The 14,661-nt window shown below is 34.3% G+C and overlaps 1 protein-coding gene across 5 annotated transcripts in view; it reads left to right on the forward strand.

Annotated features, from left to right (window-relative positions):
• The window catches only part of GRIA4 (glutamate ionotropic receptor AMPA type subunit 4), a 375,959-nt gene that overhangs the window by 276,473 nt on the left and 84,825 nt on the right, over window positions 1–14,661 (forward strand). For all 5 annotated transcript variants that reach the window (XM_008020706.3, XM_008020702.3, XM_008020705.3 and 2 more), the window contains exon 6: window positions 4,869–4,922. In XM_008020706.3, coding sequence (XP_008018897.1) covers window positions 4,869–4,922 — 54 coding nt within the window. The remainder of the gene's footprint in view (window positions 1–4,868; window positions 4,923–14,661) is intronic.

Here is a 14,661-nt window from a genome sequence, read left to right on the forward strand (position 1 = left end):
TTATTTTTCCCACCCCATTTTACATCACAGCCCTGAAACTGAAGTCCTACTGTTATCTTACAAGGTTGTAGTTTAAGTCTGTTGTTTGTGTGTAAAAGTCCCTTGCCTTATATTTTTCTTTTGATGGAACTGAAGTGATACTAAAGCTTTTGTTTTTATCTGCAGTAAAATATTTTAAAGCATTTTGAAAGTCAACATTTGGGGAACATTTCGGAGTCTGGAATTTCTGCAGAAAAAGAGGACTAGTGAAAGTGACGGCCCTCTTGACAATAAGTTTACAACATTTATCAGCATCATGGCCCTAACACCTCTGAATATGTTGTGCCATTTTCTCCATGTCACTGAATTCTCTGGAGCATGAAAACAACTGGGAGAGAAATTTCCAGTTGACTTATAAGATCAAATTAAGAGAAAAACCAATTATTTCTATTCTAGTGTGTCACTGTATGTCTTTACTTGGAAGATCATGTTCAATAGAATGATCACAGCCTGGTAGTAATAGTTAGAAATAATATACAGCAACTTTTATAGAAAGACCCCTGAGTACCTTATAAACCATTGATATGTAAAGGATCAATGTAAAATCTGATTGTGGATTAAAGGCCAAACTATCATTAATTTGCAAGTCTCAAATTGACCTTAATATATTAGTGTTTTTAACATTTGTACCCTGATTAACTTCTTTATTCATTCCTTGAGTCAATATTTATAGACACTATAATGAATAGACACTAGTCTATTCATTCTTAAAAGTCTGCCTTGTTCTCCTAAGCAAGTGATATCACTTCTTGAAACCCACTGCATTCCCCTTATTCTGCTCTGTATTTTAGCCATTTCTGTGAGTCTCATCCCCTTATGAGATAATAAACCCCCTTGTAACAGCAGCACTAACAGACTTATCTTTATAATCCTTAAATCTCTTAGCCTTAATCCTATAGGTAGGAAGCACTCCATTGACATTTGTTGAACTAAAGTGAACTGAAAAGTGAAGTCAATATGGAAAAGTGTCCTGATTCATTTTCTCCAATTTCTATCAAAGACTAAGGATTTGGATCTTGAAGATTGGTATGCCATAATTTGTTAATAAAACAGTTAAAAATTACAGTGTTTGTACCTGGCATTCACCTTATTAATATGCATAGGCCTAATTGCCTGATTATAGAACTTAATTATTTGACCAGCACCATGGATATTCCTAAACAACTCTCTGCTTCTTAAAAAACAAAAACAAAAACAAAACAAAAACAAAAACCCGCACACAGGGAAAAAAAAGTAATGACAAGAATCAAGTAGTGACTTCTCTTAAACACATTATTTTGGTAAGGATAATCATCGTTGAGAGTGTATGATTGATCCTTTCTAACCTATTCTACAAAACTCTAAACAGACACTTGATCATTATTTTTAGTCTAGTTGCACCCTCTGTTTCTTTTAAAAATATAAAATATGCAGATTCTCTGCCCCTACATTTTTCTGTCTTTAGGAAAGACCATAATTAATTTTGCAACCAAGTACTCACCCTGGGCATTGTTTTCGCATGACAACTAAGCCAACCACACTTGTGTGAAGACAGTGCCATTTTATATTCCTATCTTTCAACTCAAACTGTTTCTTTTCCCTATTTACATATTTTTAAAAGAGCAATTACATAGGAGATACAAGGTTTGGTCTGCACCTACAGTCAACTCATTCAAATTTATTCTTTACAGAAGATATTCTTCACTTTTGTTGAGAGGATGAAAGCCATGTGAAACCACAAATGACACTTTCAGTTTTACACAATCGTTTAAAAATAAGCAACACCCTATTTACAGGACACCACTCAATGGATTGTAAATCGAATTTTTTCACAAAGAAACTAAGGCAGTGAGAACTTCACAGCGTTTGTGCAGTACATTTGTTTTTTTCTCAGCCAGGATCTGGCTCAGCAGAGGTACTGATGCCCCTAGCATTACCAGCCAGGTAAAAAAATCTGCAGATCACTACTCCCCAAGCTCTTAGTTTCCAGAATGTTGATGCATATGGAGCTCTGCAAGACCTTTCATGCCAGGAATTTTGTCCCTGTCAGTTCCTTGTGGTATTATAAGTCCTCACCCTTTGAAAATTCGTTGTATAAGCTTTAATTTATTATAGTTTTTTGCTAAACAATCTTGAATGGACAATGAGTTCTCTATGGAAATACCCAGTGCAAAATTTTTACTAGTTCCGCATCTTTTTAACATTTACAAGAATTTGCACTTAAAATGGATTTTTAAAATAAAATTGACACATTTTTTAGTGCAGTCACAAAGAAACCACAAGCTGAGAGTGTTAAGAAATAAGAGGCAGGGTGGGGACAGGGGCTTAGAGAGAGTGCAAAAAGGCTTAAATAGCCACACCAGAAAAACATATAGTGAATCAGCAAGAGATAAATAATGGATTGCTGAGTGGCAACAACCCCTGCTGAAGCCAAATAGCAGGAATCTGTAGTAGACTCCATAATAGAATATGCCATTTCCTGGCTGAGTACCATCAAGCATCCTCCTGATAATTATCTTTTGCACAAGCTAGACTGGAGATTCCCAGAGAATAAGACGGCTCCATCCTGCTCCACCCATGTTAAATCACTCAAGTCTAGATTGCCCAATATGACACCGAATTCAGCTATTTCATAAACCGAGCTTTCTCCATAATCTCATCTATTTGTTGCTTGTCCTCATCTTCATGGAAAGATTCCCAAGGAAAGTTCTATTTTAGATAAATTGTGGACTAGGTAAATCTGGCAATATAAAACATGGAGAAAGGTTATATAAAATATTATAAATGTGTAGCTGAACTTCCAAGAAAGTAAAGAAAATCTTCAGCGGCCAAAAATGACAGGCAGCTGTGATGAAGGAAATTGCCAGATTGGGTAGGCTGATTGGGCATTTAATGCTTTCCCAAGAACAGAAGCTTTGTGTTCAGTCAAGTGAATACATAAAGCCAGACCATTGAACGGCAACAGCCCAATAAAAGGGTATAGTTGAAAAAATTCTGTCACCTGTACAGAGTCAACTAAGTGTTTTCTGCCTTGGCCTAGGCTTAGTGTAGTGAGGAAAGTATCTTCCTTCAGAATTTGTCATCACAGCCTTGTTCTTGAGACAGATTGTATTTTGAATTTATACCACACACTGTGGTCTAGGAATCTAGAAGCTGAGAACTTATCATAAAAGTGGCCCCAGGCCAATGATACCAGTGTTGCAGTATCTATTAGAAGCAAACAGAAAACATCTTTGGAGGGTTATTTTAAGAGATATTGGCAGTGAATTTCCCAGGATGGTTAAATGGCAATCAACCCTCATAGTCAGGAAGTACAACAAATCCTAAACAATATGAACAGAAATTAAAAAGTAAAATTCTAAACAACTTGTACTGAAACTGGAGAACATTTAAAACAGAAAGGTCTTGAATGTAATCAAAACAAAAACATAAGATGAGTAGAAATTTTATTTCACCAATAACCATGTATACAAAACTCTTTTCCAGCACAATTCATATATTCTGATTTTATTTATTTTATTTCTTATTTGTGTGGGTACATAGTAGTATATGTATTTATGGGGTCCATGAGATGTTTTGATACAGGCATGCAATGAGTAATAATCACATTATGGAAAATGAGGTAACCATCCCCTCTAGCATTTATCCTTTGTGTTATAAACAATCCAATTACACCCTTTTAGTTATTTTTAAAATGTATAATTAAGTTAAATTATTGACTATAGTCACCCTGTTGTGCTATAAAATAGTATGTCTTATTCATTCTTTCCAGCTATTTTTTTCTGTGCCCATTAACCATTCACACCTCCCTCCCACCCCCACTACCCTTCCCAGCCTCTGATAACCATTTTTCTACTCTCTATGTCCATCACATATTCTGATTTTAAAAGGGTTTTCCTATATTTTGTACAAAAGTCACTCAATTACACAGAATTGCTTGTGTGGGAATATTAAAATGCTTAAAATAATTTAATTTTTGTCTTTGACAATAAACATACATGAAAATTGTGGCTTTCACTGTTATCATTGACGACACCAGTGAAGTTACAAAGCTGCTCATTAGTAACTGAAATTAGATTTTCTCTTGTTGAAGGAATTTTCAGTTTTTCAGAGAATGAGAGTTGTAATCTCTAATGCAAAAATAAAACTGAACTTTTAAAAGATCTCTAGTATTTTTTAAAAGATGTTTGAGTTTCTAATTTCCTAAACATTTCTGAAAACATTCTCAGGAAAAAAAAAAAAAGAATCCAACAGAGAGAAAACCTTTTTGATGTTTTTTTTTCTTTTGTAATTATAAGAAAACACTACTGCATTCGTATACAGATGAGAATTCACTGAATATTTTCTGGCATCAGAGATGTCTATAAATAGATTGTACCTTAGAAAAACCTTGCTTGCTACTCAACCTACCCAGAGATGATTATTCTTACCCTATGAAGACACTGAGCAGCCTATCTTCCGTTTTTATAAATTATCAATAAGTGAAGTACATCTAAATTCTTCAGATGAAAATCATGTTAAGTTTCTACATTGATGCATTCTCATGAGAAATATATGTAAATGTTGGTTCATAGCATTGTCATTCTTTTTAAGGAGATTATAACATTTCCTGAACGAGGTTGATAGAATGTGATTTAAATAAAAGTGGTACTTTTCACCACTTATTTTGAATATGGCTTATCAGTTCTTCTAACTAGAATACGTGACTTTTATTTTTTAAAAACCTATCATTTTCCCATCATGATTTAGCATGATTCTACATGGAATTATGCTAAAATAGTTAATATTTTTTAAATAATATTTCAGTGAATTAAAATTGATTTTTCTCTTATTTTCTTATATCTTCACAGATTGTAAGTGTTGGAAAGCATGTAAAAGGCTACCATTATATCATTGCAAACTTGGTAAGAACTTCTTATTTTCTACTTTTCATAAGAATTGCTCAAGCACACAAGATTATTTTAACTGTGCCTTAAAATAATGCTTCAATAAATAGACTACATTACTTACTAAGCTTTTAATAACACACGTGATATTTTATTACAATGATCACTAAATTTCATAAGTAGAATTCCGTATAATTTTATGCAGATTAGCTTGGTATCTGCTAAAGAGACCTTTAAAAGAAATGATAATGGTTATTTTGCTACGATACCACTTGTCAAATTAAATAATTTTCTCTGTCTAAATGATAAATGCTACTTTATAGATAAAGATAGCCAATATTTGGATATTACAAGAATGATCTAAACTAACAGCTATGTTCTCTAATTTTAAGAATAACTGTATATAATGGCTATATAAGCAAATTTTTTAAATGGGAATAATGCAAATTTTTAAAAATTATGTCAACTTTCCATATGTAATATACAAATGGCTAACAAACAAAGCACTTCCATTGTTATGAAATTCTTAAAGGCCTGAGAGAAATCCTTTTAGATATCTTGGAAGGCTCATTGAATACATCTTGTTAACCATGCAGTGTAGGAGGTAGATTGTACATGGACTGGTCCATCCTCTCTTGTTTTATTATAAAGTACCATTTGCCCTAAGGGCCTGATTCCCAAAGTGATTTACACTGGAGAAGTTAAGGATGTTTTCTCCTTTTTCCATTTTTATGACACTTTTTTTTTTTTTTTTTTTTTTTTTTTTTTTAAGACGGAGTCTTGCTCTGTCGCCCAGGCTGGAGTGCAGTGGCGCAATCTCAGCCCACTGCAAGCTGCGCCTCCCAGGTTCAAGCCATTCTCCTGCCTCAGCTTCCCAGAGTAGCTGGGACTACAGACACCTGCCACCATGCCTGGCTAATTTTTTGTATTTTTAGTAGAGACGGGATTTCACCATGTTAGCCAGGATGGTCTCGATCTCCTGACCTTGTGATACGCCCACCTTGGCCTCCCAAAGTCCTGGGATTACAGGCGTGAGCCACTGCGTCCAACCCTTTTTATTTTTTATGACTATCTTGCGCTTAAACAGGAAAGAAACTGAAGGATGCAAAAGAGATTCAGATCTACCCATTCTTTCCATATGGCAAGTGAACTGTCCCACTTTGAGACAGGAATTTTCAGTCTTTAGTGAACTGGGTTTGGTTGTGGATCTGAGATATTAAAATACAGCAATATACTGTGAACCATTATTATATTGTGCTTCTTAGATAAAGTATAATCTTGCGACTTAATGGATTATCATGAAAATACTGAGAAATTTTGACTTGTCTTTTTCATTGCTTTTAGTAGGCTGTTTTAGTAGAGTGTTTCACTATTTTTTATAAAAATATAAAATTTAAGACAAATGTATTCTGATATTAATTACTATAAGAGAAAAAACTTAGGATTATGAGATATCTGTAAGTACAGTAAATTGTACAATGAGACTCTAGTGACTTTTATAGCAAATAGGAGGTTTTGTCATCTATTCTTACAAACAATAGAATTGAGGGGAAAAAAAATCAATGTGTTATATGTAGACTATCATTCCAAAAATGAGTTGTTGACATTGGCAATTAAAACAAATAAATCAGTACAAGATGGAATGAATTAATATTTATAACACTCCAAAGGATATCATAAACAGCCCTGGGAGATGGCAGTGTATTTAAGTTATCTAGGGTTCCAGTATATGAAGTAGAAAACCATTTTTGTTTGCAGTAGGGACTAGAACCATCACTTTCACTAAAAATCAGCAAGTTTTATTATATATGTTTGATATCTTTGTAATACATAATCAGATCAGTGACTGCCATGGACATACATTATAATATAGTATATTAATATGGATTATATTGACTTATTCATTTGTCCCTAAAGGACTCTTACTGATAACACTAGAGTAGTTTTTATTTTATTGAGCCAATCAACAACTATTTTTGAGAGTTATGTGCATAAGATTCTCAATGTGAAGTCAATCCAGAATCAAAATGAAAAATAACATCAACATCATACTTAAGGTTGAAAGATTGAATGATTTTCCCCTAAAATGAGGAACAAGATAAGAGTGTTCCCTCTCACCACTTCTACTGAACACTGTATTGAAGTTTCTATTACAGATATTTAGGTAAAATAAATAAATAAAAGGCATCCAGATTGAAAAGGAAGATTATATGTATATAAAAATACTAAGGAATCAAAATATATTTGTAGAACTAATAAGTTCCGCAGGGTTGCAGAATGCAAGGTGAATATACAACAGTTTGTTGTATGTCTATATATTAGCAATATATATTGTAAAAATTAAACCAAGAAAATATTTCATTGATAATTTACAATTACAATTTACAATTAATGGGGAACTGTTATACTTAAACCAACTCATCAAGGGTGATTTAACAGTATTAGTAAAAACTGATGTCTACAATAACAATTCTTACTTGTGATTGGGTGGTTACAAATATTCTGGAATATTTAAAATATTCTGTAGTCACAATGTAGAATATAAAAGCAGAAGGTATGAAGTCCAACCCATATTTACCAAAAAGAGAAGAATGAAATTTAGCAGACATCAATATGTGATGCATGAAATTGGGTCATGAATTTACAAACATGCATTTTTGTAAAAGTCAAGGACCTCCCTTATTTAAACAAGGTTAACTCTCTGGAGAAACTGAGTTTAAATATAGGTGTTCTTTAGATTCTTTAAAAATGATAATCTTTTAAACCAAGAAACAAAGTAAGGAATGTCACCAAAATACTGGCTTCCTAATGGTCTTTAAATTCTTTGGCTGAAATGCAGAAAGCAGATTTCACGTACTTAAACAAAATAATAGGCAATTTATTTGTGAATAAGGATGCAAATAGGTTGTGAATGCTCTCTGGCATTATTTAAAATTGTCTTCTCATTGTAAGTTGAACTTTTCTTCTTCAATTAACAACCATTCAATCTCCTTCATCATTGTACCCTGATAAAATGAGAATACATTTATGTATTCTTTGCCCCTCTGATCTTAGCTTTTGGAGCTATTGCAGTGTGCTGGCGTCTCACCTCCAACCAGGCCAAAAAAAGTAGAAATCCTTTCCCTTAATAATCAAGCCTGAACCTGCAAAAGGTCCAAGAGGGTCCACAGGGAGCTAACATCATCTGAAGAGTATGAGCTATGCCTGATATCTAATTGAATGGGCATGCCCCTCCCTGATTCTTGAAATTTCTCTGTGTTTATCTCTGCCACTATATTTAACAATTGGATATTAACTGTGAGTAAAACTTGTCAGAAATGAAAGATTGCTGCTATTCCTTTTTCTTTTCTATGTCCTATATGGGATTTGTATGTGGGTGCATGAATGTTTTATTAAACCCATCATCTAGAGGTACTGGTGAAAGCATATTATATCACAATAGATTAAATTCTGTTCCAAAAATTTCCCAGAGAAGTAGAGGCAGGAAAACCTTATCTGTTATTTGGTTTATCCTAGTCTGTTTCTTAAGAGATTCATGTAAGAAAATTGCTTCCCTACTTTGCCCCTAGACTTCCTCTTTCGTAGTTCTTCTTTCATTTAGCTGCTGGTTATTTTTTAAAAACAAGTATGATGATATTGTTTGCTTAAATTTTTTATTGGCCTCAGGCTGCAAATACAGTAAAAGACATCATATTTTTCATGACCTGATTCCCCATGGGTTTTCCAAACTTACTTGCTAATACGTGTCTCACTTCTCCTCAGAGTTTGAATGTCTCTCCAAATGACATATTGTGCCAACTCTGAGTCATTGCCCCAGTTTTTACCACTATCTTCAAGAGTAAGCATTCAAAACCTAAGCACTGCTCTACTTAAATATTTTAGGAAAAAGGATTTGCACTCTTGAACTTAATGCACAAAGCCCTTTAAGATTTTGTCCCTACTTGACCCCAGTCTTTCCCACTCCACCCCACAACTATCCCTTCTTCAGATCAAACTAATTCCCAGGCACCTAATGCAGCTTTCCTTTTCCCAGCTTTGTTTAGGTTGTTATCTCTATCAGGAGGTGTTTACCCCATCCAATCCCAGTCAGTGGTTACAGTCACTTCTGGAAAGCTATCCCTAAATATCCACTTTGATAGTCTCTTCTCTGGGTTCTCAGACTACCCTGAGTACCTGTGTACTCATAGTATAGAACTTATTCTTGTTTTTTCATTTATCAAATTATTATTTTATACCCCCTCTGTACCAGGTACTGTCCAACATCCCATGGTACAACTGCAAAAAAAAAACATTAGCACACTGCAAGTTCACTGAAGGCAGGAACAATGTCTCTTTTATTAACCTTACAAAAGAGTCCTTATCCCTATTCTTTATCTGTTGAACTCCTGCTTATCCTCCAGCACCCAGTTTATGTTATTGTAATTGTTTTTGTTATTATAATTGCTTTAATTTGGCCTTAAAAAAGATTTTTGATAGAAAAATGAGGTTCAGTGTAATTTAGCCAGGATCTCACAGATCTGAATTCTCAAAGAAAAGTTTGAAGCTCTGGCCTGATTGCAAAGAATAAATACACAAATAAATAAACAACTTAGGGAATAATGCCACCAAGTGACCATTTACTTAAGCATCTCCCACAGTACCCATCAGGGGGACCTAGCATTAAACACATTGCTCTGTATTGATATTCATTCCTCTAGCAGTCAAATAATTTAAATATGGCCACCAATAGCAACAAGGAACGGTTGACATTTGTCCCACTTGCAAGACAAATTCTTAGACTCTTGTTCTCATTTAGATTTTTTTATTTTATAAAGTATTATTTAATTTACATCTAGGAGAACACCTGGCTCAATCATTAAAGAGATATAAAATTACAAAATGTTCTGGATATATATAATTAAAGATGAACTGAACCTGTTTCTTACCTGTCCTCCACCATCTCACACACATACACCATTCACGCCTCATTCAGAACATAAAGGAAATTAAACATTAGGATACAGAAAGCAAAGTGACTTGTTTACATTTAGGTGTTTGGTTAGTTTCAGAATGGAGAGTAGACATGCTTCCCAAAATTTGCAGTCTAGCATGTCTTTATTGAAGTGCAGTGACCCTAGTTAAGATTCCATCAACTTGGCGACATTGTTTTACTTTTGTGCTTCCCATTTTTTAACTTTTCTGCATTAAGCATGTCTGACTGTACCACCTATCTACATGCACATGGAAAGTACATACTTTAAGTCAATTTCTTAACTAACCAATTTTTATAACATGGTAAGGGAGCAATTTCCCCCATTCTATTTGACGTTCTTTCCATTAATTGCACCGCAGCTATCTCATATGATTTAGTCAGCCTATGAACCTGAAATGCAAAATACAGCAGAAATGTTACCTAAATTAAGTAAAACTTAAAGATTGAGCATTTATTAAACAGTGACAAGATGATAGACTTGTAAATTTACATAGTCATCAGGATATCTGATACCTATAATTTTAAACATTTTATTTTCCCCCAAAAGATGTATGAACTGCAAATAGAAATTAAAGAAAAACCAAGTTGGATGTTACTCTAGAGAGGGGTAATTAACCACTGTGAAATCCAAGCAAAGTAGTAGCCCACTTTAACAAGTAGAAAGCCTTTCCCTTGATCTCCCCCTGCTCTCAGGGACATTATTTACTTAGTCACTTAACCACTGATTTCCTCCTGACTATGGAGTGAATAATTTTATTACAATGTTGCCCAGGAACTCTCAGTTCCACTATATTCTTCGGATAAAAACTGAAATCAAAATGGCCACTAAAATAAATGTTTCTGAGAAAACTGCTTCACAGTCTAGATCCTATCCATTTTCTATATGAAATGGTAAGAAAATATATGAAAGGAAAAATATTGCCTGTACGCAAAACAGACATAGCTGAAATTAACTGAGTCACCCACCATTCATTCAAAGCATAACTGAAAGGGGTTTATAATCAGACATGGCAATTTTTTCCTTTACCTTCAGCATAAGAATAGGATGGACTCTGAGAAATGTGAACTATTATTTATCAGCCAGACTTTACATCAGATGATTTTTCTGAAGGCTGCAGCTTTGCCTCTTCATCCTGCAGCTGTGGATAACGCTATGAAAGAAGGTTTGGCAGACCTTCTATTTCAGCCATGGTTGAAAGAAAATAATAATGTCGTCAATTAGCAGCTAATGCAATAGTTGAATTACTGTGGCTTTTAGAAAACATTGGAATCATTTGCCTGCCTGTGGGTCTGCCCTATAGTGTGATAGAAGCAAACAAATGTTCAACTGACATTTTACTCGCTGGAGATTGATGGACAGTGTTTTTCCCATTTCAGAAACATAGGCTTACTTTCTGGTGTCTAGTTTCTTTATCAACAAAATGAGAATGTAACTGATGAACTGTCAAATTAGCAGGCATATAATAGGCATGAAATAAATATTTGTTGAGTGACTTAATTGATAATAGTGATCATCTACTGAATTCAAACCAGATGTGCTGGATACCATAGCATTCTCATTCTCATTTTGAATGTGGAAGGTATAAGGTTAGAAAGTAACAGAAGTGGAATTCAAAGAGTGGGCTTTTCCAGGGGGTACAGTATCACACTGCCTTTCCTATAGATACTATGATAATTAATAAAATTTAAAACACCTCTGTGTAAGAATATGCAGGAGTATAAGGTGAAAAAGACAAACTCAAGAGGTGGTTTGTATGGCTGAAATCTTAGCTCTACCATACATTTGCTGGATGCCTTTGAATAGTTTTTCTTCACCCCCCTGAGCCTGTTTTCATATCTATAGGATAAGGCTAATAATAGGATCTATCTCATAACCTTGTTATGAAAACTAAACTAGATCAATAATCTGTGTAATGTGCTTAGCACAATACCTGGCATATAATAAGCTCAGCATATAATAGCTGTTAGCTCATATACCTGGGTCTCTTTGATAGCAATTTTGCTCAGTTGCCAGTAGACTGATATATTTTTTCTTAGATAGCCAAACAGCAATGCATATATGTTGGTTGGGAAGACAATCTACTTCATTATAGAAGAAAAAAGAGGAGGAGAAGGAGGAGGAAGGGAGGGAGGGAAGAGGAAAGGAAAGAAACAATCTGAAGACTCCAAAACCATAGCCAAGGTGCATTCAGAAGGACAAGCAACTCCAAGTCCTCATTACTTCTTACTCTAACTGCAGGATTATTGCTACACATTTTATTCCCACCAAAAAATGGACAAAACACTCTCCCTTCATTCTCTCAGCAAATTGAAGCATATTCATATTTTCAAAAGAACCTTTACTAAATACTAAGAGAAAACAAAAAGAAAGCAATTACAAAAGCTACAAGCTCTTGCGTGTGTGTGTGTGTGTGTGTGTGTGTGTGTGTGTGTGTGTGTGTGAGATTTACTTTTCTCTGAGCTAATACCTATGGCTTTATTAATTCACTTCCTTAATATGCTTTTTGCCCTTTTCTTGCTATTGTCTGTTTTACACTTTGTATTGTGTGTGGATTTTTATAAGGTACCTAAAATAGTGGCAATAAAAGGGAGTCGGGTATAAAACAAAGATGATAAATGGGTATATAGATGGAAGATAGATAAATGACAGATAATTGGTAGACAGGTGATGGATAATAGATGATAGATAATGGACAGATATAGATACATACATACACGGATAGATAAATAATAGAAAATGTGTAGACAATAGATATGATAGATAAGACGGAAGGAGGGAGGGAGGGAGAGAGAGAGAGAAAAACAAACAAACAAACAAATAATTAAATAAATAAATAAATAAATAATTATCCAGAATTTTTGAATCCTTGATAACTACCTCTAGGCAAGAAGGGATAGCATCCTTACCTCCCCACTTCTTCGCTCCATCTGGTGGACACCATCTTTTTTCCTGCCACACAGAAGTCCATGAATGGCCTATCTTGCTTTCGTCCCTTGGACTACCATTTCTCAGGGCACTTAGACTGATTCCATGACTTTGCTATTGTGAATACTGCTGCAATAAACATATGAGTGCTGATGTCTTTTTGACAAAATGATTTATTTCCCCTTGGGTATATACCTAGTGGTGGGATTGCTAGGTCAAATGTTAGTTCTATTTTTAGTTCTTTGAGAAATCTCCATCCTGTTTTCCATAGGGGTTGGACTAATTCAAATTCTCACCAACAGTTGCAGTTTTTATGTTTTCCCTTTTCTCCGCATCCTCACCAGCATCTGTTATTTTTTGAGTTTTAAATAATAGCCATTCTGACTGGTGTGAGATGGCATTTCATTGTGGTTTTAATTTTTTCTCTGATGATAAGTGATGTTGAGCATTTTTTCACGTTTGCTGGCTATTTGTATGTTGTCTTTTGGGAAGTATCTGTTCATGCCCTTTGCTCTTTTTTAAATGGGGTTATTTGGTTTTTATTTGTTGATTTAAGTTCCTTATAGATTCTGGGTATTAGTACTTTGTCAGATGCATAGTCTGCAAATATTTTCTCTCATTCTTTTACTCTGTTGATTGTTTCTTTTGCTGTGCAGAAGCTCTTTAGTTTAATTAGGTCCCATTTGTCTATTTTTGTTTTTGTTTCATTTGCTTTTGAGGTCCTAGTCATAAATTCTTTGTCTAGGCCAATATCCAGAAGAGTTTTTCCCAGGTTTTCTTGTAGGATTTTTGTATTTTCACATCTTATGTCGTCTTTAATCTATCTTAATTTTTGTATGTGGTGAAAAGTAGGAGTCTAGTCTTCCACATAGGGTCAGTCAGTTTCCCCAACATTGTTTATTGAAAAGAGTATCCTTTCCCCTTATTTTTCTTAACATTGTCAAAGATCAGTTGGTTGTAGGTATGTTTCTGGTTTCACTATTGTGTTCCATTGATCTATGTGTCTATTTTTGTACAAAAACCATGCTGTTATGGTTACTATAGCCTTATAGTCTTAAGTCAGATAATGTGATGCCTCTGGCTTTGTTCTTTTTGCTTAAGATGGCTTTGGCTATTCGAGCTTTTTATTAGTTCCATATGTATATTAGAATTGTTCTTTCTAGTTCTGCAAGAAATAATGTTGGTAATTTGATAGGAATTGCGTTGAATCTGTAGATTGTTTTTGGCAATGTAATCATTTTAATGACATTTATTCTTCCTATCCATGAGCATGGGATGTTTTTCCATTTTTATGTGTCACCTATTATTTATTTCATCAGTGTTTGGTAGTTTTCCTTGTAGAGGTCTCTAACCTTCTTAGTTAAATGCATTCCTGGATATTGTGTGTGTACGTGTGTGTGGGTGTGTGTGTGTGTGTGGCAATTTTAAATAAGATTGAGTTCTTGATTTGGTTCTCAGCTTCAGTGTTATTATTGGCTATAGAAATGCAACTGATTTGGGGGCATTAATTTTGTATCTTGAAACTTTACTGCAGTTGTTTATCAAACATGGTAGTCTTCTGGAGGAGTCTTTAGGATTTTCTAGGTATAGGATGATGTCATTAGTGAATAGAGATAATTTGACTTCCTCTTTTTCCTATTTGAATGCCATTTTTTCTCTTTCCTGATTGTTCTGGCTAAGATTGGAAGTACTATGTTAAATACAAGTTGTGAGAGTGGACATCCTTGTCTTGTTCCAGTTATTAGGAATAATGCTTCAAGCTTTTGCCCAGTCAGTATCATATTTGCTGTGGGTTTGTCATAGATGGTTTTAATTATTTTGAGATATGTTCTTTTGATGCCTAGTTTTTTGAGGATTTT

This window comes from Chlorocebus sabaeus, chromosome 1 (genome assembly GCF_047675955.1).
Source record: "Chlorocebus sabaeus isolate Y175 chromosome 1, mChlSab1.0.hap1, whole genome shotgun sequence".
In the NCBI taxonomy this organism is placed as follows: domain Eukaryota; kingdom Metazoa; phylum Chordata; class Mammalia; order Primates; family Cercopithecidae; genus Chlorocebus; species Chlorocebus sabaeus.